Genomic DNA, 25105 nt, shown 5'->3' on the forward strand with positions numbered 1-25105 from the left:
CCGCCTTCTGTTAAATTGTATAAGTGTTCTCAGGTTTCACATCCCTATGGACAGAGTGAACATATACTGCCCCACTGAAGATTCCTTCCTTCTTCCCAATCCCTAGTCTTAGGGCCAATGGTTCAGGCATCAACGATTGGTTGCTCCCTGTGTCCAGCAGGGCTACTAAGTCCACTCCCGCCACTCTCATGGCCTTTTTTAAAGCTTAGTTCATCCCATATTCCTTTGGATAGGAATCTGTGCTTATCCCAGAAAAAAAAGAGTACTCCATCAAGGGGCATTCTCTTTTAAAATGACCCTCTTCCCTACAAATATAGCATCTTAATGGAGGTCGTATGACTAGTGGTGGGTTTGCTTGCAGGAGCTCTCCTCTTTCTCCTGCCCTATGAGCTGCCTCAAATAATGTTCTGCCAGTTCTGTGGCTTTCTCCAAGGAAGCAGACACTTACCTGAGACCCATATTTGGACAGCAGGTGGCAAAATGTTCAGAAACTATTCCAGTATGACTTTGATTCAATATTTCAAGCTCAGGTTCCAACCAGCAATTGGCCTAATCTAGCAGATTTTGTGCTACTGCCCTAAGGCATTCAGCTTTTCAGAATTCTCTCTTTCTACATTTTCTTCTATAGCACTCAAGTGAAAGACCCAACTTATCTTGTATGGTGGCCTTGACCTCACGGTGGTTGAGGCCCTGGACTCTAGGGCTTTAGCAGTGTCCAGTACCCTATATGCTGCTTATGTTTCCCCAATCGAATGGCCCACTGGTCCATAGGTCACTGGGCTACAGCAGCTATCCTTTCAAATGTGGTTAAGTATGATTCCAGATTGTCATCTGGCCTCCAACTTAGTCAATACTAGATTCTTAGTCCAATCATGTGAGTCATGTCTGGAAGACTCCACCACCCAGCCTGTATCTTATCAAGTCACCTTTTGCTGGATCCCATTGGCCAGGCAGTATAATTCTCTCACTTGTGCTTCCAATAGCTGAATAATCGGCTGCTGTCTTTGCCACTGTTGTTCTATGGCTTGTGAGAACCTCCGCTCCATGGCCTCTCGCTGGGCTTGTATTTGTTTGGCCATCCTCTTCAATCTGGCTTCTAACATCATTGTCCTAAAAAGAAGTAAGGAAAAACAAGGCCCAAGTTTGGATCTCCAAGGATTACCGCCCTCAGTCACTTTTCCCAAGCCCAGGTACCCGTTACCTGATCAGCAGGATATTAGTGCCTTCCCTAAGAGGACACAAATCCGTTGGCCTCTGAGGCAGTTTCCATTGATCTCACTCCTGACACAAAATCTGAACGACTTGGATTACTCTGGTTACTTCAGATTACCAGGGGTTAGGCCGAACCAGCATTCCTTCCCCCGAAGAGTCATCTGAGAGCCAGACCTGCTCTTTTTTCCAGAGATTTCTAACCCTGGAGTCCTAGTATCAGCCCCCTAGGTTAGTTATGGTGAGAGCCCCTCTTAGGCCAATTGTCACTTATCCTTTTAATCGGAGGACCTACATGGAGAATAACATGGGGACAAATTTGTCCCCATCTCCACGGGATCAATCTCCATCTCTGTCCAGTCCCCGTGAGTTCTGTCCTTGTCCCTGCCCCATTCCTGCAATATCTGTTTTCTGCATAAGCCTTGAACACATATGATTTTAAAATGTTCAAGGCTGGCATGAGGACAGAGCTTGCAGGAATGGGGATGGGACGGGGATGGAGATTGATCCCGCGAGGACAGGAACAAATTTGTCTTCATGTCATGAGGTTCCCCCTGTCATTCCCCTCCCTTTTTTTAAGGTCCATTTTTGTTTCAAAATAGTCACGTTCAGTGTAGGCAACCAATATGCAAATACATCTTAGTTAGTCCCACACTGGAGTCCACAGTTGGACCTAGACACAGGTTGTCTTTTTATACTGGCTCTCCCGAAGAGATTTCCTCTCTGGTTCCTTTATTCCCAGTGATGGAACATACACCCTGTCACATTTGCATACATTGCCACTGACATTTATATGCATTGTTTACACCTATAACTAGGCATCACCTTAGAGAATTACTCCCACTTTTGCTTAAGGAAAAATCCAATAAGCATTAACTGTAAAAAACAACAACAAAAAAAGTTAAACAAAATAAAAATGTTAATGTGTGTGCTGAATATTTCTAAACTTGGAAGCATTTTCTTTTATCACTAAATGACTCTTAAATTTGTGTCTCTCCTTTTTTCTGCTATTAAATTACAGGGCTGTGATAAGCAATTCTTTAATTCTTCAGTGCAGTTCAGTAATATGGATCCATTGCTGGATTACATTAATAGTCATGCTGAGGAGTTTGGTGTTACAGTGCAGTATGCCACACTTGGAGATTATTTCCAGGCAGTTTATAACAGAAGCCTTGTGTGGGATGTTAGAAATGACCAAGACTTCCTTCCGTATTCAACAGGTATGTAGAATGTCTATAGTGTGAAAATATCATGTTGTCTGTCTGTCTATCCCCATCTCTCTAATGATGATGAAAAGATCTTTGAGTCCATGGCTACCTTAGTGTCCATACCAGACCAGTCCAGATAGAGAAAGCAAACAAAGTAGTTTTGTGCAATTCACCCCCTTATAGACACTGTGCTGGGTTAGCTAGAGATAATAGTAGTAGATTATATCAGTTGAGCAGGGGCTGACTTTAATTTCGCTTTCAGCTCTAAATTTATGTATTTGGATAAGCAACATTTTTTTTAACAGAACTGAGAGGAATAACTCAGAAGAGTTGGCCACCATGAGGATGGGCTACTGGGCTAGATGGATCATTAATCTGACCCAATAAGGCTATTCTTATGTTCTTATCTCTTATGGCTGAATTTCTTCTTGCAGTAATTCTTAAGCAGGTGAGAAATTTCTTCCACATTGTTGTTTGGGGGCAATTCTTTTTCTTTGGCTAGTCCCAAGAAAACTCAGGTTCCAAGGCTCATTGATCTGAGTATGATATAGCTACAATTGTGCTGGTAGGAGTTTTCTCCTCAGGAGCACTTGGTCTTAGCAGCAGGTTTTTGGGGCATAGACATTGTCATAGAGATGACTGGATTATGAGCTGTTTAGGCTTCAGCACCAGGCTAGATTTTACTTGTTGAGCAGTACAAGAAACTTTAGTGTCTCTACCAGAATAAAAGAATTCTGACACTACAGTCCATGTGCTTGGAGTAATCTCCTCCAGATTTGATTTCTTTTTAACAAAGCTCCAGGGCTGACTAGTTTGTCGCTGCCTCACTATATCCACCTCATCAGATGTAGTGAGGCAGCTATGATTAATATTTCCAGTGTACTCAAAGTATTTGCCAGTTGCCAGTGTAGCCAACACCCAGCAGTGCTTATATTCTTACATTCTTAATTACTATTCAGGATTTTAAAATTCCTATTGTTTCTACATTAAAGGGTTATATCCATTGAACATGAATGGAAACAAGAAAAAAATAGTTATGTATGACTCACCCTATAAGGGCACCGTGCAGCCTTAGAATGTTCAAAATTACAAATTACCAAGCAGTGGATTTCCCCAAGCCTATGGACTTCTCTTTTAGGACATTATCCAAGCCTTTTTAAAACCCTGCTAAGCTAACTAATTTCACCACATTCTCCAGCAATTACACGCTGTGTGAAGAAATATTTTCTCTGGTTTGTTTTAAATCTACTACTTAGTAGCTTCATCACATGCGCTCTAGTCCTAGTATTTTTGGAAAGAGTAAATATGCGATTCACATCTACCCTTTCCACTTCACTCAGTATTTTATGGACCTCTATCATATCACCCCTAAGCTGTCTCTTCTTCAAGTTGAAGAGCCCTGGCTGCTTTAGCTTTTTCTCATAGGGAAGTTGTCCCATTCCTTTTATCATTTTTGTCACCCTTCTCTGTACTTTTTCTAATTCCGCTATATCTTTGTTTAGATATGGCGATCAGAATTGCACACAGTACCATAGAGCGATGCAAGGGCATTATAACATTTTCATCTTTGTTTTCCATTTCTTTCCTGATAATTCCTAACATTCTATTTGCCTTCTTTGCTGCCGCTGCTGCACATTGAGCTGAGGATTCCAATGTATCCTCAACAATGACACTTAAATCCTTTTCCTGGGCAGTGACTCCTGATTTATTACTTAAGAAATGTTTCTCGGTGCTTTGGAAGCTTCGCACCATTAAGAAATATTTTGAGGAAGTCTCTTTTCACTTGTTAGTGCAGTCTTCTGTCTTAAGCATTCTCGACTACTGTAATATTATTTATTTAGGTGCCTATAAGAAAATTCTCAAAAAATTTAGTGGTTCAAAATACTGCAGTTCAACTCATTTTTGGTTTTAAAAAATGGGAGCATATTACTCATTTTTATCAGACACTTCATTGATTGCTGATTGAGTCTAGACTAGAGTTTTGTTTAAATTTTCATGTATTTGTTATAAATCAATCTTCGGTATGTCTCCAGGTTATCTTGTTCCCGCGCATGCGTGATATCATCATGTCAACGTCTACGCATGTGCAGAGGCCTGTCTTGGCGCGACCCCACCGTTACAGGGATCCGGGAGGTGCAGGGAGAAGAGGAGAGACGCCGGCCAGAAGGAGAGACATCCACGCCGGCTGACTTCCTACAGGACGTGCCTCTTGCCGCGAGAGGCATGTCCTGTAGGTAGGCAGCCAAAGTGGACAACTCTCCTTCTCGCCAGTGTATCACGGCACACAAGAAATCTCAGGAGGCACACAGTTTATGATACACTGCTATAAACAAACCAGCCTTTAACAATAATCTGAATATATAAAAGGAGGCCTGTGATAATACTGTAATTGTATTTGTTAGGTTATCCATATGCATAGGTAAAGGTTTCCAGAGTTTAAAAAATTGTTTTGTATAGTTTCTATGGTCAGCAGCAGCTTTATATTTGTCAATAAGGTGGGTTGACTGTCACTAAAATTGAACATTGAGTACATCACAATCTTTACAGCATCCTAGAACATTTTGGCAACAACAGACAGAAGAATATTTAACAATTTTGAGTTTGAGAATAACATTACTGTAATTTCTTGTGAAGAGGACATTTGTGAGATGAGAATGGGAATCTTCGACCTCCATAGAGCTGCATTTCAGAACAAATTGTTGCCTGAATGTCAGAGAAATGAAAGTGAAATTATTTAACTCTGTTATTTTACCACATGATGGCACTCTAATGTTGCAATTCAAATCTGCAAGAATAGTGTCCCTGAAATGCTTCCAAACTGGAGAGGCTGATCCACATATGTGCCCCTGATGTGCTAAACTTACCGTGCCTTTAACGTTCTTCGCTAAACCAGTTCTAACCAATTTAGAGCACTAGCATTTTAGCTTCCAATGCACAAAATGGCTCTACACATTCTTTTCTGTGCCCATAGCAGCCTCCAAGAATAGTATGGAAATGAAATAAAGTGAGCTCGTTAATATTAAAATAAGCATTCCAGGGATACACAAAATGAAGCACCGACCATTAATGTTCCAAAATTACCAATAAGTCTGGAGGTGCTAGTAGCATTGAACCTTCTTTGAAGCTCTGTAGCGTACGCGCTGCCGGAGGATGTGATAGGCAGAAGTACGCTACAGAGCTTCAAAGAAGGTCTGGACAGGTACCTAGAGGACAAAGGGATTGAGGGGTACAGATAGAAGTAGAGGTAAGGTTATAGGGACAGGATTAGAGGTAAATTATAAAATTAGTCAGAGACCACTGTTCAGGCAGTAGGCCTGATGGGCCGCCGCGGGAGCGGACCGCTGGGCGAGATGGACCTCTGGTCTGCCTCAGCGGAGGCAACTTCTTATGTTCTTAACTGCATATATTAAAAGTGTATACTGGCAGATCTGGGGCTACTGATTGCATGAAAGGTGGTATTTAAAAAAAAAAAAGTACAGGATACATGCATCATACTTTTATAGGGTTGGAGGGCACTAAAAAAGCATATTTATCTTGCTATATGCTACGCATGTGTTAAAAGCACATCTCAGGTGCATTTGTTAAAACCATATACCAGCAGGACTGGAGTTGCCAATTGCATGGTGTAAATGAAAAAAAAAAACCTCACATTTACATGGTTTGCTTGTATTTCTCCACCCCCCCCACCCCTCTTTTGCTTTTGATGTGCTCCTATGATGCCCTACAAAAAGGTACACCTAAAATTTGCATGTCTATGTTGTAGTTTTCCTGGCATATGTGCACATTTATGTCTCTTTCCATGAACTATTTTGCACATGTATCAGTTGCTTTCTCCATCAACTGATCAGATGGTATTTCTGCAGACCTCATTTGCATATAAAAGTTTTGGGAGCCTCGCCACTACAACAGCTCAGAGAATTTTAATGCTGACTTTAGAGCACCAGGGCCTCGAACATTGTTCTGTACCTCTTATCATCTTTGCTGCTCTTAGGCCTAATTTTAATCTATATGTAGACTGTATATGAGCATTTTAAAATACAGGTATTATATAGGGTTACCAGATATCTGAATTTACCCAGACATTTCTCCTTTTCTTTTATTTTTAAAGAAGACTGGACATATTTTGAAAACCTATCAGTTTGTCCAGGTTTTGGAAAGCCCTGACTCTCTGCCAGAGCTCGGGGCCGCGTCTGGAGGGCCCCCGAGCATGCACGGATGCAACGTGATGATGTTACACTCATGCACACATGCATGTGATGTCATTGCACCGGATGATTATCTGTTCCTCATTCTTGCATTAATTCCAGCTTGTCTACTTGGCTGCTTGTTTCAGCCTTTCTCCCGCAGGAGTTAATATTTCATTTTAGAAATTAAGGCTCTGAAATCTTTCTTAGATCCATCTTAGGCTTTGACATATTGGCTGCTGTATCACCACTTACATTCTTTGCACTCCTGACTATTTGGTTCTTATCTTCTACGCCCACCCTATTGAGGACTTCTTTGCTACATCCCAGTTGTTTGAATTGGTCTGGTATGGAGAATAAAGAAAGAAGCATTATGTCTTACCTGATCACTTTCTTTCCTTTAGCCTCACCAGACCAATTCAGAAATCCTCCTTTATAGTATTTGATTTATTTTTGTTGTTTCGTTTTAGTCCTTTTAGTGAATGTCATTGCGTCTCTTTAACACATATTAATCCCAATTCTAGTCCTATCCGCCCAGCCATCTCTCCCATTCACCTTCTCTTGATCTTAGATTAACTCATGCTCTTCCCATTTGTAATTGCATTCCACCCAAATTGTTTCCCCCCACACCCCTATCTCTGACAGACACCCTTTTGATTCAAACCAACTTGGGTCTCTTCCATTTGTAATTTTGTATCCCTGAAAGTTCTTTTCTCTTCCCATTATACCTCTTACCCTCATTGTATGTATCTTGTTGTAAACATCTCATACTCTCATTGCATGTATCTTGTTGTAAACCGCTTTGAACTTATGGTATAGCGGTATATAAGAAATAAAATTATTATTATTATTATTATTTAATCTAATCTATCTACTTATAGACCATTTAATCCCAACTTCTTTAGCAACTCTCCAGACCAGCATAGGTTAATCTTACAAGCAGGTTATATCTCATCATGACCAGCAGGTGGAGACTGAGACAAAACTTTGGAAATGTACATATCATGTGACCCCCCTCCCTAATTACTTCAGTTTCCTATATAGAATCTGCCCCGAAATGCACACTAAGCTAGTACTTAAGAGAGTGACATGGTTACCCGTTCCCATGGTAAACAGCAGGATTTCAGTCTCCAGCAGGTGTGATGAGCTTGGGTTGGGCTTGGTAGGGGGTCCATCTGACTTTCCTTGGTAGGGCTGTTGGAATTTGTTTAGGACTTTTTGTCCATTTTTGTTGCTGGACTGAGCTGTTTGGGGGTCCATCTGACTTCGGGGGTCAAACTTGATGGGTCATGAGCTGGGTCCCTACCCCCCTTTCCTCCACCTCCCCAACATTTTTCTAGAGGTGCCTCAACAATAAGCCTTACCCCCTGGTGGTAAGGCATACTGTTTAGAGAGCCAAGTGGAGTCTGTTCTGTGAAAAACAAAAAGAAAATCTTGAGATAGTGCTGGTCTGAAGGGTTGCATTCCCTTTAAATATGCTGTAAATTACTGTATTTTTCAACTAACCAGCACTTATATTCTAGCTAGGTCGCATATGGACCAATTGAGCTCTTCTTAGGGGAAGAGGTGCACAATTTGATCCAGATGCAAGGCACTTGCGGCCGGCCTGAAAACAGCTGTTCAAGCTGGTGCAGTTGAGGAGCCTCGTCAGCAGCAGGTGCCGGCGTACAGGGCTCTCCACCGCTAGTGCCTTGCGAACCGACAGCAATTCGCAGGGAAGCCCGGTCTTCCCCTGCCGCCCACAGAGGGATTTACTCAGCCGCCGACAGTTCAGCTGGGGGATTTCCTATTGGCTGTTTTTTCTCTCAGCTGATGCCATTCCCCTCTTATTCTCAAGGGTTATTTTTCAATATTTGGCCCCCAAATACGCAATTTTATCGAAACTAGTCTCACTACAAGTACTGTTCCTAAACAATGGAAAGAAGCAATCGTCTTTCCCATTATTAAAGACAACAAAGTCAGTGCAGCAGAGATCTCTAACTACCATCCTATTTCCAATATTCCATTTTTGTCTAAACTTACAGAAAAAATTGTCTTTAATTAACTCTCTGATTTCATTGAACAAACAAATGCCCTTCATCCTAATCAGACAGGTTTCCATAAACACCATTCAACTGAATTATCCTTGATAGGGTTAACCACTAACATGTCCCAATTAGATCATCATAAATCAGTCTAACTCATTTCATTGGATTGATCACTTATTTCATTGGATTGATCATCAGCCTTCAATTGTTAATCCATAGGCTTTGTGACATAAGGATCTCTGATCAAGTGTTAGACTGGTTTAAATCATATTTTAAAGATCGTTCCTCGAAAGTCCAGTTTAATGGTTCTACCTCTGACACTTTCTCTAACAACTATGGGATCCCACAAGGTTCCATTCTTTCCCCAATGCTCTTCCTCGCTCCACTTATCACATTAGGGCAATCTATTGGGTTCTCTATCTTCGCTTACACGGATGATATTCAACTTACCCACCCTGTTGATCTGGACAACCCTGCAGATATTTCATCTATTAACTTGAAACTGGAACAAATCGGCCATTGGTTAAGCACAAATATGTTAGCCCTCAATATCAGCAAAACCAAAGTAATGATTTTCCAAGTCAAAGACTGTCTAACCCTTCCCTGCCCCATAACAATAAAATTGTTTTCAGTTCAGATTGTCACCTCTGTTAAACTTCTTGGTGTTACTTTTGATGGAAAACTCTCATTCTATGAACAAATAAGTTCAGTAGTTAAGAAATGTTTCTACCGTCTTTTTCAAGGGTCCCGCGGCAACAAGGGGGCATCCATGGAAAATCAGGGGCGGGAAACTGCACGGGGACACCAGGAAATTCTTTTTCACTGAAAGGGTGGTTAATCGCTGGAATAGTCTTCCACTTCAGGTTATTGAGGCCAGCAGCGTGCCTGATTTTAAGGCCAAATGGGATAGACTCGTGGGATCTATTCACAGAGAAAGGTAGGGGAGGGTCATTGGGGTGGGCAGACTAGATTGGCCTTGGCCCTTATCTGCCGTCTATTTCTATGTTTCTATGTTTCAATGTCTTCAAATGATTAGATCTCTTGCCACCTTATTAGATCAATCTTCATTAAATATTCTTATTCATTCGCTCGTTATTTCATGTTTAGATTATAGTAATGCACTATACAAAGGAATCACTAAGAAAGAAATAAAGCGTCTTCAAATTATTCAAAATACTGCCAGTAAAATTATTTCAAAAGCACGAAAATACGATCATGTCACACCTCTTTTGATCAACGCTCACTAGTTTCCTATAGATCATCAAATTTCCTATAAAATAATGTTACTGACATACAAGATCATAACTTCTGGCCAACCTGATTTTATTAACAGGCTACTTTTCCCCCATCCCCCCCATCGTACATTATGCTCATCTAATCAAAACATGCTATCCATCCCTTCTTTTAAGATACATTGACACTATGCGTACTAGCATTTTTTCTGTTACGGCCCCTACCATCTGGAATTCAGCACCAAATTATATAAGAGAAATCCCTTGATAAATTTAAAAGTAACTTGAAGGCCTTTTTTTATAGACACTTTTGGTGTATAATAGTCCTTCTAAGGACGGTAATGGAAATCTGTTCTTTGCCATTTTTTTATCATTTTAGCCTATTTACAAAATACTAGACTCTTTATTTTATTGTTCCCCTTTCTTTTGTTTTGGTCCTTCTTCCCCTCTTTCTCTTTATACAAATTGTATTTCTGCCCATTTCCATCCTGTATCGGTAAGTTAATGTTTGTCTGCGTTTAATTGTTTGTAGCATCATTTGTAATTTGTTTTTAAACGTACGCTTTTTTTATACTTTGTTTTTATATTATGTAAAACCGCTTTGGATTTCAATAAGGTGGTATATCAAATTTTTTAAATAAACTTGAAACCTGATTCTGGCGGTTCAGCTGGGGGATTATTTAACCTTTCTCGCCCTGTCGGAGGCCTACTTGCATGTTCCAGTTCGGGCCTCCAATCAGTGCTTCCTTCGCTTTGCAATCTTGGGTCAGCACTATCAGTTCTGTGCACTTCCTTTTGGTCTGGCCACAGCTCCACAGACGTTAACCAAGGTTATAGTGGTCGTCTGCGGCAGCCTTGCAGACAGAGGGCATTCTGGTGCATCCTTACCTGGACGACTGGCTGATTCGGGCGAAGTTGTCTCAGTAGAGCACCCGGGTCACGACTCGGGTGATGGAGTTTCTGCAGTCACTGGGATGGGTGGTCAATCTTTCCAAGAGTCAGATGGCCCCATCTCAGCACCTGGAGTTACTTGAGGTTCTGTTCGACACCTCCTTGGGAAGGTCTTCCTCCTAGAGGCCCGAGTAAGCAAATTGCAATCTCAGTTTTGCCTGCTTATGGCGGACCGGTGTCCTTGGGCGCAGGATTTCTTCCAAGTCTTGGGGTTGATGGCGGCTTCTCTAGACGTAGTGAGGTGGGCTCAGGCCCACATGCGTCCTCTCCAGTATGCTCTGCTTCGGAGGTGGTCGCCCCAGAGTAAATTCTTGATTTATTATTATTTGTAAGTTTACCTACAGTTTGACATCCCTAGAGGCTAAGTTGGCGAAGACTGCATACAGGCATAATTTGGGTTTTTTTAAAAAATGTACATTTGTTTTCTGGAGTTCATAGTTGTAACCGTGTGTATTTTTTCTTGGAGTAATCTTCAGAGTATAATATTAATGTACTAAAAAATACAGCAATGTCTAGATATCAAAAAGTACATGTATATTTATTTTTGTTTAGGCAGTTATACAATTGCTTCCTAATTCCCCCAAATTCTGTATACATTCAATTTTGAGTGCAGATCTGTGATTCGTGTGGAACTGTCTCTATAGAATTCAGGTTTAATGCACATTATTTTAGCACCTATCTTTGGACATCATTTACAGAATCTAACCCTTACCTCCTAATTATGTATTTATGTATGTGTGTATATATATATATATATATATATATATATTTATTTATTTATTTATTTATTTATTTATTTATATATTCAGTAGATATACTTTTTTTATATGAATTCTAAAATATGTTTTAGTGTCAATAATGCTTACTAAAATGCCATTCAGATCCTTTTCAGGCATGGACAGGTTTCTACACTTCTCGTAATGTGTTAAAAGGAGTTGCCCGAAAAGCAAGTTCCCTTTTGTATGCCGGAGAGTCTGCATTCACACAATACATTCTGAATTTTCCATCCGGTTCCGTCTGTAAAATGTGGGCTCTACAGCAACTTCGCATCCTTCGATGGGCAGTGTCTGAGGTGTGTATTTTCTTTTCTAAGTTAATGGCATGATAAAGAGATTATATTGGCTCCAATATCTGGACAACTGCCTTTGAATAAGAGCCTTAGGTGGCCCTATCTATGGATTTTCTGTGGCACTATGGGGGTAATTCCACAAGAGGGCACCTAACCTAATAACTCAAGGTAAGAGCCTGTTCTGTATGGAATTGTTTTCCTATCTCTTTTAGATAGAGTGGCAATCCTTGGCACTGATTCAGTCATCAGAACTTAATCTAGTGAACTTCAGATAGATCCTGAATTTCTTTCCTTTAGTAGTTCTATAGAATACAGGTCCAAAAATCCAGACTGCTCGGGGATTCAGAGTTGTATTTGTTCTGTATTTCTTGTTGAGCAAGCTGGCGAATATTATAACACCGGACTGTACTGGTGAGCTCCCATGTTAGGTGCTGATTGTTAATATTGTATTATCTCAAAAATCCTTCCTGGATAATGTGAGAATAGCAGGAGCCAATAAGTGTTGATGAATATCAATCAAATTATTGGGTGAAGGAGGAGTCCTCAGTTAACACAACTATGATCGGGAAGATCAAAGTGCAAGTCGTCACTGTTTATACCCACACGGGGTTGGACTCTCTCCAATGGTGGTTTTCAAAGTGCATGAACATGCCTCAGTGAAATATAGTGAAAAAATCTTTAAAAACACTACAAGTTGGCTCCTGTTATTCAAGCACAAGTCAGCGTGCATGATTCAAATCAAGCCTACAGTGAGAGAGATTTGCAAAGTTCTTTAGCTGGAAATCATAGTAATAATAAAGATTGGCACAGTACTTATCATTTGGCTGTAATATGTGGAAAAGCCATATAATCCACGTGTTGATTTTGTATTCAATGGCTTCCGTTTCGAGGGAAAAACCTCCTTCTTCGGGAATCTCTCATATTGCTTACAAAGGCTCACAGATCAATTCTCCAGCGATCACCACTCACAAGGCAGGAAAGAAAAATGGCGCTCAACATATTCATCAACATATATTGACTCCTGCTATTCTCACACTATCCAGGAAGGATTTTCGAGAATATACTATTTTGTCATTCTTCTTATTGGGTTTATAAGTTCGTTGATTGTTAATATTGAACATTTGTGTGGATAAGGCTTGATTTGAAGCAATTGTAAACAGTGCCCATCTCCTCTCTGCACTGTCGCAGTTAGAAAGTGTTATAGATCTACACTGCGGAGATATGATTGCATTGAACTTCTAAGAAAATACTGGGGCAACTTTCATTGAGTGGTGGTCATAATCCTAAATCCTAAACAGTACTGGAATGTCTCGATGCATTACCATTCCAGCATTCTTAGAAGCCTACTGGAATGATTTCATTAGGCTTCTAAGAATGCTGGAATGGTAATGCATCGAGGCAGGAGCTTAGCTATCATTGAGCGAGCCCAGCAAAAAAAACAAAACAAAACCATGGACCATCTACTTCTTGCTGCTGGACTGATAGAAGTTTAATTTTGGAAAAAAAAATATTTTGGAAAAAAAAATCTGAGGCAGTGGAGGCCATGCTGGGAGGCAAGCATGGCATACACTACAAAGTCATGCATTTGAGCTACAAAAACCCCAGGGAATGGCACAGTTTAGGGGGTAAAGAACTTTTGTGCATGAAAGAGGAATGGAACTTGGGTGTGATAGTATGTGATGATGATCTTAAGGTAACCAAACAGGTTAAAAAGGAGGATGCTAAGGTGCATAGGGCCAGTAGGAAAAAGGGGGTTTTGATGCCCCTGTATAAGATTCTGGAGACCACACTTTCAAAAAGATATAAACAGGATGGAGTCGGTCCAGAGGAAGGCTACTAAAATGGTCGGTGGTCTTCATTATAAAGCATATGGGGACAGACTTAAAAATCTCAATATGTATACTTTGGAGGAAAGGCAGGAGAGGGGAGATGATAGAGATGTTTAAATACTTATGTACAGTAGTTAATAAATACAGTGGTACCTCAGTTTACGAGTGTACCGGTTTGCGAGTGTTTTGCAAGACGAGCAAAACATTCGCAAAATCGGCGCCTCGGAAACCAAGGCAACGTGAACTCGTAGGCCTTGAGCATGTGCAGATGCTCAAGGCCCAACAAGAAGAGGAGGCAGATCTTCAGGCACCGGCACCAACGCACAGGACATGCCGGTGCCGGTGCCCAGGCCCAGAAGACAGTAAGAAGCGGTGGGGGGGGGTGCCCGATCGCCCAATTGCAGAAGGGAGGGTGCCGGATCGCAGGGATGGCCTTGGGAGGGGGAACGTATCAAAGCCAGTTTCCATTATTTCCTATGGGGAAACTCGCTTTGATAAACGAGCATTTTGGATTACGAGCATGCTCCTGGAATGGATTAGGCTCGTAATCCAAGGTACCACTGTAATTATAAATCAACACCAAAGTGCATAGTGAGAAGTAATCACAAACTAGCTCAGTTAGTACCACGGGAGCTTCAGAATACCAGCTGAGTCATAAGATTCTGGTCTACTGGACACCTCATTAGTCCCTTTGATATTTCTTCTATTGAAAAATTATTTTGTATTTTTTTGTATTTTTAATTTCTTTTAATTTAATCTTAAAATTTTCTTCTTAAATATTTTCTTTTGTATATTTTTCATAAGTTAAACTGGTCATTGCATTTAGTATTTATAGAGCATGTACTTAGCTTGCTCTGCAGCTACACCTCTTATGACCCAGCTGGTATTCTGACGCTCCCGTGGTACTAACTGTGCTAGTTTGTGATTAGTTTTCACTATGCACTTTGGTGTTGATTTATAATTATTTAGTAACTACTGTGGACAAGATTAGTAACTATACACTGCCCTTTGTTTGACTAAATACTTATGTGGCATAAATACACATGAGGCGAGTCTCTTTCATTTGAAAGGAAGCTCCGGAATGAGTTAAGTGTAAGAGGTGATAGGCTCAGGAGTAATTTAAGAAAATGCTCTTTTACAGAAAGGGTAGTAGATGCTTGGAATAGTCTCTCAGTAGAGGTGGTGGAGACAAAGACTGTCTGAATTCAAGAAAGTGTGGGACAGGCATTTGGGATCTCTTAGGGAGAGGAGGAGATAGTGGATGCTGAGGATGGGCAGACTGGATGGGCCATTTGGCCTTTATCAGCCATCATGTTTCTATGTTTACATTGAACTCTAGCTAGCCTATAAGACATTTCAAGAATCTTTCTTCCTTCTCAATAGGATCTACCCATTTGATTCATGCTATTCATGTGCCATGACAGTTGAGGTGTCACATGGTTATCATGGTACAGCTTTCACTCAGGCCACAAAGCTTAGATTGTTACTCCCCCTCCTAAAATAATTATATTTTTCTGGTATTGTTTGTGAAGGTTCAACACCATGATGGGATAACAGGTACTGAATCCCCCAAGGTGCAGGATATGTACATGACTAACCTAATGCAAGGCATGTATGCAGTGAAGAAGCTGATGGCATCTATAATTTTAGACACCTTCCATGCTGAGAACAAAGGAGTATTCTCTTCTTCCACTTCCACTAAAGATTCTGGAAGACCTGGTACATTTGATTTTTTTATTCTTAAACTATTAAAATATAAGAATCATATATATTCCAAATAGACCCCCCCTTTTACAAAACCGTAGAAGCGGTTTTTAGCACAGGCTGACGTGCTGAATTCTGTGCTGCTCCCAATGCTCATAGGATCTCTTTAGCCAGTGCTAAAAACCACTTTTACACTTTTGTAAAAGGGGAGGAGAATTAGATAATTACATTTCAGCTAAGTGGAATTAAAGAAATATGTGCTTTTTAACCAACGGGATTTTTTTCTGCTTGAAGTGATATTGAAGAAACCCTTGATTGTCTTACATTTAGGGGTTAATGTCATAAAGATTAAAGCCGCACAGCAACAGCCCCGAAGCCCTTTAAATCTCTATGGGCTTTGGGGCTGTTACTGCGCGGCTTTGTAGAAGAGGGGGTAAAACACAGGAGCACTCATACACAACATAAATGCTAAAAATAATAATACTAAACATCTTTTGCATGCTTTTTCTGCCCCACCATCACAAAATTGTAATACCTGCTGTTACTTTCGAAAAACATACATATTATGCTTGACCATCAATGGTTGTACCATATGCTTATCTAAACAAATATCTGTTTAATTTGGGTTTTTTAAATGATATATACCCCTTTTACTAAGCTGCGGTAGAGGTTTCTACCGCAGCCTGGAGTGCTAAATGCTCTAACACTCAAAAGCATCGGATCAGCGTTTAGCACTCCGGGCTGCAGTAGAAACCTCTACCACAGCTTAGTAAATAATAACAATAATAATAATTTTATTCTTATACACCGCCAAAGCCATAATAGTTTGAAGCGGTTTACAATAAGAAGTGCTGGATAATCAGAGAAAAGGCACAATGTAAAATCATCAGATAGCTACATACAGATAAAAGAAATAAAACAATGAATCCTTAGGTTACAAATCGATTAAACAATTTTGTTTTTACTGATTTTCTGAAAGAGGGATTTAGCATCAGTCTGTGCTCTAAGAGCAAAAGGCAGTTGTTTCCTTACTCTTGAACTTGCAATTGAACAGGAACATTTCATAGTTTCCTCAAAATGAATCTTTCCTAATGATGGGGCAAATAGAAGAAATACCTTGTTGGAGTAGTGTGATAGTGTGATCAAACCTAGAAAGTCTAGTGAAGAAGTGTGCCACAAAATTGTCAAAAATTTGTAAATATTTGATCAGACTCGGGTTGAAGTAAGTAGTTGGCTGCAATACTACTCCAATGAATCCTTGCTACAGAATGACCACAGACGCGCATTGTATGTTCCAAAACAGACAGTATTTTTTATTGTTAGTATAAAAAATTGTAGCAGCATAAGCATACCAGAAAGAAACTTGTATTATCAGTATGGAAATAAAGTGGAGAGATTATACAGACAGAGGCCAGCACATTTCTGAATGTATGTAGAGCTCTCTACCCCGCCTTGAAAAAGCATGAAGTTATATACAGGATATTTTTCTTTGTTTTGCAAAACCCACCTCCAACTCTATTCATGTAACATCCCTAAATGTGCAAATATGCCACCTGTCTATCCCACCCCCAGTCCACACCTCTCTCCTCCCCGGGGGTGCCCATAACAGGAATATTTCTCAAACTTTCTTTTCTTCACATGGGTAGGCCAGTTCCCCTTTTGGGACATAACAGCACCTAGATTCCCGTGCCCATATATGGAATGCTCTGCTTAGTTGCACATTTGCAGCACTGTTGGTGTCCTTGGAAATATGTCTTTGCAGCAAAGAATCAAAACTTAAGCACTCACTGGGGCACACAGTTAGCATCCAGAAGAAACCAGTCTTTGTTAGCCCATGACTCACGTTGCATGCAGATGACAGTCTTCCATTCTGTGCAAAGAGTCTCCCATCTGATGAAAAATTTTACTTTGTAGGATGATGGGGCAGACTCACCATAAACAGCAGTCATGCATGGATTTCCTTTGGCTTTTTCCCTTCTTTTGTGAGAAATTTTATCACTGAATGTTGCTCCAAATCTAGCAGTTTCTTAACTTGATTCGCACAAGTACTTTCCTGACATCCTGTTTCTTGGAATGCTAGACTCACACTGAGTCGCCACTGTGTAAGAGTAACCTTGAAACATGTCACAACATGCACCAACTTGTTTCAACACGCTTGCTACTGTTTTATACTCTGGTAGATAAATTATTGAATGCCCCTCGTATAAATGCATTGTTTATAAAATATGTGAGCATGCATGTGTTTTATGCAGGAATACGTATGCCTGCTCCTCAGCAGGTATAAATGTTCTTGGCTTTAATCCTGCCATAATTAATCTTGCTTTAAGTTTAGTGTTTTATAAAGAATCAGAGGCTTTATAAAATAGGCTGGAAATAAACACCTAGGGCTCCTTTTACGAAGGCGCGTTAGGGCCTTAACCCTTTCAGGACCAAGGGACATATTTGTCCCATAACTTTAAAATCCTATAAATTTTGATTGGGATAGTCTACAGTTCTAAATTTGATATGTACGGATTCCATATGATACTGCCTTTATGTAAACAAACTGGTTCCGACATTCATTCATTAGCGTCGTTGCCAGATTGACGAGAAGATTCACTTGCCACACTGTCCATAAGCCAGAAGTGTGATTTTTTTTTAAAAAAATAATGATATTTCACAAAAAAAATCAATTTTTTGGCATCTGCAAGCCCTTTTTACCATAAAAATGTCGTCAAAACCACAAAAATTGGCCTACGATCCTTATGGTCCTGAAAGGGTTAACGCGCGGAATAGCGCGCGCTAGCCACTACTGCCTCCTTTTGAGCAGGCGGTAGATTTTTGGCTAGCGCGCACTAATCCGGTGCGTGCGCTAAAACGCTTAGCGCACCTTCGTAAAAGGAGCCCCTACTCTCTCTCTTTATACATTGGCAGCCTGTCATAAAATTACTCTCCATGGAGATAATGTTATGAAACTTTCCTTCCATATAAGGCACATTTTGCATACAGAAAAAGGATTATATAAAATTACTCGTGTAAAAAGTAAACACACTGAAAAAATGAGCCTACTTGTATGTGGCTCTTGTATAGGCATTCCTGAGAGCATAGTTTGGGTGCAGTTGCAGTATACCTCAGAACAGCTGTAACTTTGTATGAGAGGATTTGTGCACTGTTAGGGCTGGTTCTGGTTGCCTGCGTTGTATCCTTTATAAAACTCTATTTCTGACCATGTAAAAAAATTAAGGACACTAAAAATCAAAAGCCATAATCGGAAAGTGTCTAAATATACTTGTAATACTGCACTATTATAATCCAATGTGATAAAATGTCCTACTGTCCAATAAGACCAATCTCATCTCTACTGTCCAATAAGACCAATCTAATAATTATTATTATTATAATGAGGGTATACTGAATCTCAAGATCACAAACTCATCAAGTGCATATGAATAATTGCTGGCTTAGAATCCACTGGAGTGCTCGTTTGAATACTGAAGAGCCCATTTGCATGGCAGTGTCGGAGACTGTTAGAAAGCTCGCAAAAGACCGCCATAACTGTATTGATAATCTGCCGCTAAAATGCATGCAGGCTAAATCGTCGGAAACCAGTTTAGCGACCGTGTTAAATGCCGATTTTATTTTTTAGAATCGAGGTCTGAGTGGTTTCGCACACTCATTCTAAGTTTCTTCCTATGATAGTTTTGGAGTTCCACCTTAACCAGTCAATTGTTCTGCCAACATTTTTATGAAGGACCTGTCTCTATCAAGGTGAAAGCATGTGCACACTCTGGACTGCAGGATAGCTTGGCCTTCTATGGACTAAAGCTTTTAGAAAGTCCACCTAGCTTTTTGTTTCTTTTGACCGCAGCAGGATGGGGTCTTCTAGTAATAAATGCATTCTTTCCAGTTGGCTTGCAGACTTCTTCTCCTTCACTTATGCCCAAACTGGGCTAACTCTGCTGATTATGTCACAGCTCATAAATGAAGCCATGTCTTCATCAATAGCCAGGAGGAAATTTGCAGAACTGGAATGTGGTCTTCTGTACACATGTTCACTTCGTCTTACTGCCTAGGACAAGATTCCTATTATGACAGCCAGTTTGATCAAATAGTTCGTCAGCAGGATGAATATTCTTACTGCTCCATTAATTTCCCCTTGAAGTTGAATTTTCTCAGCCATTTTAATAGACTGAGCTGGTCCCATGCCATCATAGTGGGTGGGAAGACATGTACATGTGCAGTTAGCCACTTCCAAAAGCTTTAAGAAGGAACGCTTGGGAGCACTCACTGCAGCAGACTCCATCAGATGATGTCAACAAACAGAATATTCATCCTGCTACAAGTGAGTAACTTTGCAAAAGTGCAAAAATGTAAGAAATATTCATGAAGCTGATGGATGCCAATTTGTAACAACTGAAAATTTTTTTGTCTGCATATTTTATTTTTTAAATTGAGTTTGTCCTGGGCATTTTCAGTTTCTGCCAATGCCTTTTAAAAGGTTTCTTTTCCATTTGTTCTCTCTCCTCTAATCTTTCCTTCTGTCTCATAACCTCTACACAATCTGTTATCCCTCTTTTAGCACCTCTCCAATGACATTTCCACCCTCTCACCCCTTTCAGTACCACCCCTCCATAGCACCTCTGTTTCTTTCAATTGCTTCTCACCCTCTCTCATGCCTTCTAGGTTGTCTACAGTACTTCTCAGCCCTTTTGTCACAAGTTCAAGTTCAGTTTATTTAATATACCGTAAATATAAACCCAAAGGTAAATCTAAGTGGTTTACAATAAAAATTTAAAATAAACAAAGTAAAAATTAAATAGGGTAGGAAACAAAAAAATAAAACAAAACATTAAATACAATTGAGAACATGAGGAAAGAGGGAATCAGCGGATTACAATAAAAATAAAAAGGATGGGGGAAAGGGATGAACAATATGGTAGGGGAAGAAACAGAGAATTTAGTTCTGCCCACACTAATTTCATAAAGCCAGAAATGCAACTTTTGAGAAAAGTTGCCATCAAAAGGAAATAAATTAAGAGCTAAAGGCCAAGGAGAAGTAGTATGCCTTTAATTGTACCTTTCTTTTACCATCTAGCATCATAGTGCATGTTCTCATTCTCAGCTTAACTAATTCAGTGAACACATCTTTTCATACCTACTGTACCTAATTGCCAAGTCTTCACTTGTTGACCAAATACCTGCATAGTGTCCACAACCCCCCTCTTATTTTTCCCTCAAATTCTGGCACTACCCCTCTGCCCACTTTTTCTTAAAATCCTCAGTCATCCCTAATCCCAAATGACTTGCTCTTCCTCCTCCTAAAACCCAGATGACCTCCAATTCCTAATCTCCTTCTTTAATCCTTTTCCTTTCCTGCTTTCCCTCCCTTCAACCAAGTTGATTCCCCCATGACATCCCAAGTCCTGTTCCCCCTGTCCTTCCTAGTTTCTTTCCTTACTTCTGCTTCCTCAGGTTGCTACTTTTAATCCCTTTGCTTGTTGATCCTGCTGCCTTCTGTGGCTAGAATTTTAATACCCCTAAATGGATGAGCTCAGGATTTGGCCTTGCTGGTTTCTGGTGGGAATCCCACTCATGGCCTCTGGCAAGTGACTGTCACTATAATGGCTGGGCTAAGTGGCAGACTGTAAAATAGGAGAAGGGGGGAGGGGAGACCATGGATAGTTTTGAACAAAGGCTTATGGTGCAATTGCCCAAGAGTCTGGTTCTGAAACAACTAAAGCCTGAAGTAGTAGAAAGAAATCTACAGGGCCAAAAAAAACCAATTATGACTCTTTAATTGAACACTAATGCTTTTTAAATTTATTTTAAAGATTCTAGTAATATAGAAGACAGTGTGATAGTATACAACCCTCTTGCTTGGAACATCACAACCTTTGTTATCCTTCCCGTGAGCTTCTCAACTGTGAATGTGTTTGATGAAATGGGACATCCAGTACCAGCACAGGTAATTCTATTCAGTTTCATTTTATTAATCAAGCTAGCAAAATAGACATCTTGCAGTTTTGCTTGTTTATTTTCCCTTTGGCTGTTAGCCCAAATTTTACTTGAAATAATTTTCCACACATATTTGAGACCTTTAAAATCTTTAAAGGCTATTCTGTAAGCTGATGCATAGATTTAGTGGCCTCTCCTGCCCACTTTAAATTATTTGAATATCGTGCATCCGGATTTATTTAATTTTTTTTATTTTACAGATGAGGATGGGTGCCAATGTATACCAGGAAATTGTGTTAAGTGAGGCGGGGGAGAATGCAGGGGAAGGAGGGAGATGTGCCACCAGACACCAGGGATTATTATTATTTTTGTGGGCAGGGGATCGGGTTGGAGGGAGGCAGCTCGACTACCAGTGATGTTTTTGAGGAAATCAATGATCGGGGGATATTACCTTTTCTACCCCATGCATGGAGGAGCCATCCCTTCTATCCCACCTTAGACCTGATGATAGTTTTTTGCATTGTTCTGGCATTGTGCTCCCTTCAAAACTTCTCTGAGTCAGGGAAGAATAGGTAAGATGCTACTTAACAGTTGCCATGCAAGATAATGTCCACAATGGACCTGTTCCTGCCTCGTAGGCATGCATACACTTTGCAGTAAACAAGCGCTGCTACCCACGTTAGTTTCCAGCCTCCAGGTGCCCTGAAACATTCTTGTTGCTGTCCCTCAGCTTCTTCCAGTGGCCTACTTTTGGCACCGGGGCTCTCTCCCTCCTAATGTCAGCTTTAGGAATATTCATCTTTGATAACCTTGGTTTATTTGTTTTTTTGTTCAGTACAGGAGGAAATGCATTTCTGTTTCTATTTTCTTTTGTTGCTCCACATGAATTGTCTGGTTTCATGGATTTTCAATTCAGTTAATTCTAATTTTTTTATTAATTATTCTGACTTTGCTGATTTCTCTGTAAATGTTCTACATGTGTGGTAAGAGCAAAGAAATTGACCCCGTAAAATCCACAGGGAAAAAGTCCAAGAGAAACAAAAAAACACTGTTGAAAAATGATGTTCCTGAGATTGGCTTTATTGATATATCAACTTAGTAAGCCACATAAAAAACCTCTAGGATCCAGTCTGCTGGGAGAGTTGGACCCAACACGGTCCGTGTTTCGACGAGAATGTCTTCCTCAGGGGTCCCTGCTAGTCCTTGGGTTGAAGATACGTGGAAAAACCTGAGTCCAAGAAGTCCCGAGTACTGCCTCTACAGCTGATACAACTTGGCTTGCACTGACATGTGTGGCCAAAGTGAGATAGTCTACTGGAATGTTGATTCTTTTTGGGGATTAATAGAAGTCTACCTTGATTTGTTTTCCAGTCTGCACCTGCTAACAAGAGGTGAGCATTCTAAGGTGCATATTTGGAGCAGTGACGTAGGCAATTTTGGGGGTTGCCAGCAGGTTGGATAGGTGGGCAATAGGGTTGCCAATTTTTGAAAGAGAAAACCCTACTACCTAAAGTATCCTTGTCCTGCCCCTATCCCAATAGTTTATTAGTTTATTAAGTTTCAAGTTTATTAGGATTTTATATACCGCCTATCAAGGTTATCTAAGCGGTTTTTACAATCAGGTACTCAAGCATTTTTCCCTCTCTGTCCCGGTGGGCTCACAATCTATCTAACGTACCTGGGGCTATGGAGGATTAAGTGACTCGCCCAGGGTCACAAGGAGCAGCGTGGGGTTTGAACCCATAACCCCAGGGTGCTGAGGCTGTAGATCCAACCACTGCGCCACACACTCCTCCGGGTAGCAGTACAGGCTTCAGTGACTGCCCTCTTCAGCTCCATTGAGCCATGGTCCTCCAAAACACACATGGTTCTGTAGCCAAATATATTCTGCATTCTCAAGTATGATAACATGCAAGAAAAGGCACTTATAACTAGTTTGGATATGGAGAAGCTTTTGATATGATATCTTGGCAGCATTTGTTTTGGATGCTGGGGAAATTTGGGATTTTGGGTACATTTGTTGATTGGTTGAAAGTTTTATATTGTTTATTGAGAGCTTCTGTACCACTACTGCTTCTGTGAGGTATTATAATACATGGGCTCAATACAGAGTTACAAGGGGCTTCTGTAGAGGTGTTTCAATACAGAGTTTTTAATACTGGTATATTTTTACATAATCGATCATCCTTCTTCTATGCACACATTTATGTCATAATCAATACCAGCACATTGATCATCCTACTTATATGCACACGTTTATACCAGTCAATCATCTTATGTATATCACATATAATACTAGGTTACCATTTCAACTAAATACACTATATTTACACACATCTTAAGAAGGTTGGCCATTTCAAATAAGCATAATCTATTTACACGTATCCCCCAAAAAGTTTTAGCTTCCTCTCTGTCAACTTCATAATTTCAGTTGAAGTAGTCTGAGAAAAGGATAGTCTTTATACCTTTCTTAAATTTTCCGGTGTCCTTTTCTAACTTTAATTCCTTCGGTAGGGCATTTCACCATTTTGGAGCCATTACTGAGAACATTCTTGCCCTGGAGCTTTTGTATATGATGTCTTTGAAGGAGGGTATTTGTAGGAGGAACTCTTGGCTTGCGTGCTGGGCACATAGGGATGTATGGTTATGTAGTGTAGCTCTTTAATAGTATATAAAACACCAGCTACACAGCTGCTTATTAACAGCTGCTTAACAGATGCTTAACAGACCCTTTTGAACCAGTCAGGGTTGCCCCTAGCCACCCCTGTTTGTTTATTTATTTTGATTTCTTAACTGCCTTTATGAAGAGGGTCACCCAAGGCAGTGTTGTTTCTCTTCTCCTTAGAACCCTTAGCAGAGAAGATTCAGAGAGTGATCCCCATCTAGAAGGACTTACACTAGGGCAGTGGTCGGCAAACCGTGGCTCTATAGCCAAAATTTTCCTGCACAGAAGGGCCCTGACACTGTAGCTGCTCTCACAAGCTGCCGGCGGCTGCCCCAAAGTTTTCCCTCTACCACAATTTTGCGTTTCTGACAGGGCAGATCACTGCAAAGGGAAAGCTTCGGGGCAGCCGCCGGCAGTTTGTGAGAACGGCTCCATCAGTGCCGGATTAAAGGATAGGGCCCAAAATGGTCAGGGGGGCCGTTTGGGCATCTCCCTTACCTTCACTGGATTTACAGCAGTCATTGCCCGCCCCCCCCCCCCCAGTGTCATCATCCCGGGCCCTCCCCCAGCATCAGCATCATTGTCCTGGCCTCCCCCCAGCATCATCGTCCCGGGCCCACCTCATCGACCCTCCCACCACGAGAAGACCGACAAACCTCCCTCCAGCACTCGTCGGTAGCCACAGCACTCTAAACAGGCTGCTTCGTGACAGAGGGAATCACTTGCAGAAGGCTGCAAACTTCAAAGCAGCCTGCTTAGAGTGCTGCAGCTGCCGACGAGTGCTGGAGGGAGGTTTTTCGGTTGACTCGGGGTGGGTCGGTGGGGTTCGCATGGGAAGGAGAGCTAAATGTTCCTTTTCAGAGGGGCCCCGGCTACAGGGAGAGAAGCGGTCTGCCCTGGGTGCTCCAAGGCCTGGCATCTTTAATTTCTTTGGGCAGCAACAGCGTTTACAGTTAGCTGCTGTTGCCGGCTTCAGGCCTTCCTCTCTGCTGAGTCCTGCCTACTCCCTATTTTCCATGAAGGCAGGATCATTAATACGGCTTATAACTTTAGTAAATATGGTACTTTTCCCTAAATCTTTGTACCCATACAA

The 25105-nt window shown here is 40.8% G+C and overlaps 1 protein-coding gene across 1 annotated transcript in view; it reads left to right on the plus strand.

The window, feature by feature from the left end:
• Positions 1–25105, plus strand: part of MAN2B2 (mannosidase alpha class 2B member 2) — an 80592-nt gene that overhangs the window by 21773 nt on the left and 33714 nt on the right. Inside the window, exons 7-10 of the mRNA XM_033949656.1 lie at positions 2231–2429; positions 11693–11883; positions 15242–15428; positions 21224–21357. Of these exons, the coding sequence (XP_033805547.1) occupies positions 2231–2429; positions 11693–11883; positions 15242–15428; positions 21224–21357 (711 nt within the window). The remainder of the gene's footprint in view (positions 1–2230; positions 2430–11692; positions 11884–15241; positions 15429–21223; positions 21358–25105) is intronic.

The sequence above is a fragment of the Geotrypetes seraphini genome, chromosome 1 (genome assembly GCF_902459505.1).
Source record: "Geotrypetes seraphini chromosome 1, aGeoSer1.1, whole genome shotgun sequence".
Lineage (NCBI taxonomy): Eukaryota > Metazoa > Chordata > Amphibia > Gymnophiona > Dermophiidae > Geotrypetes > Geotrypetes seraphini.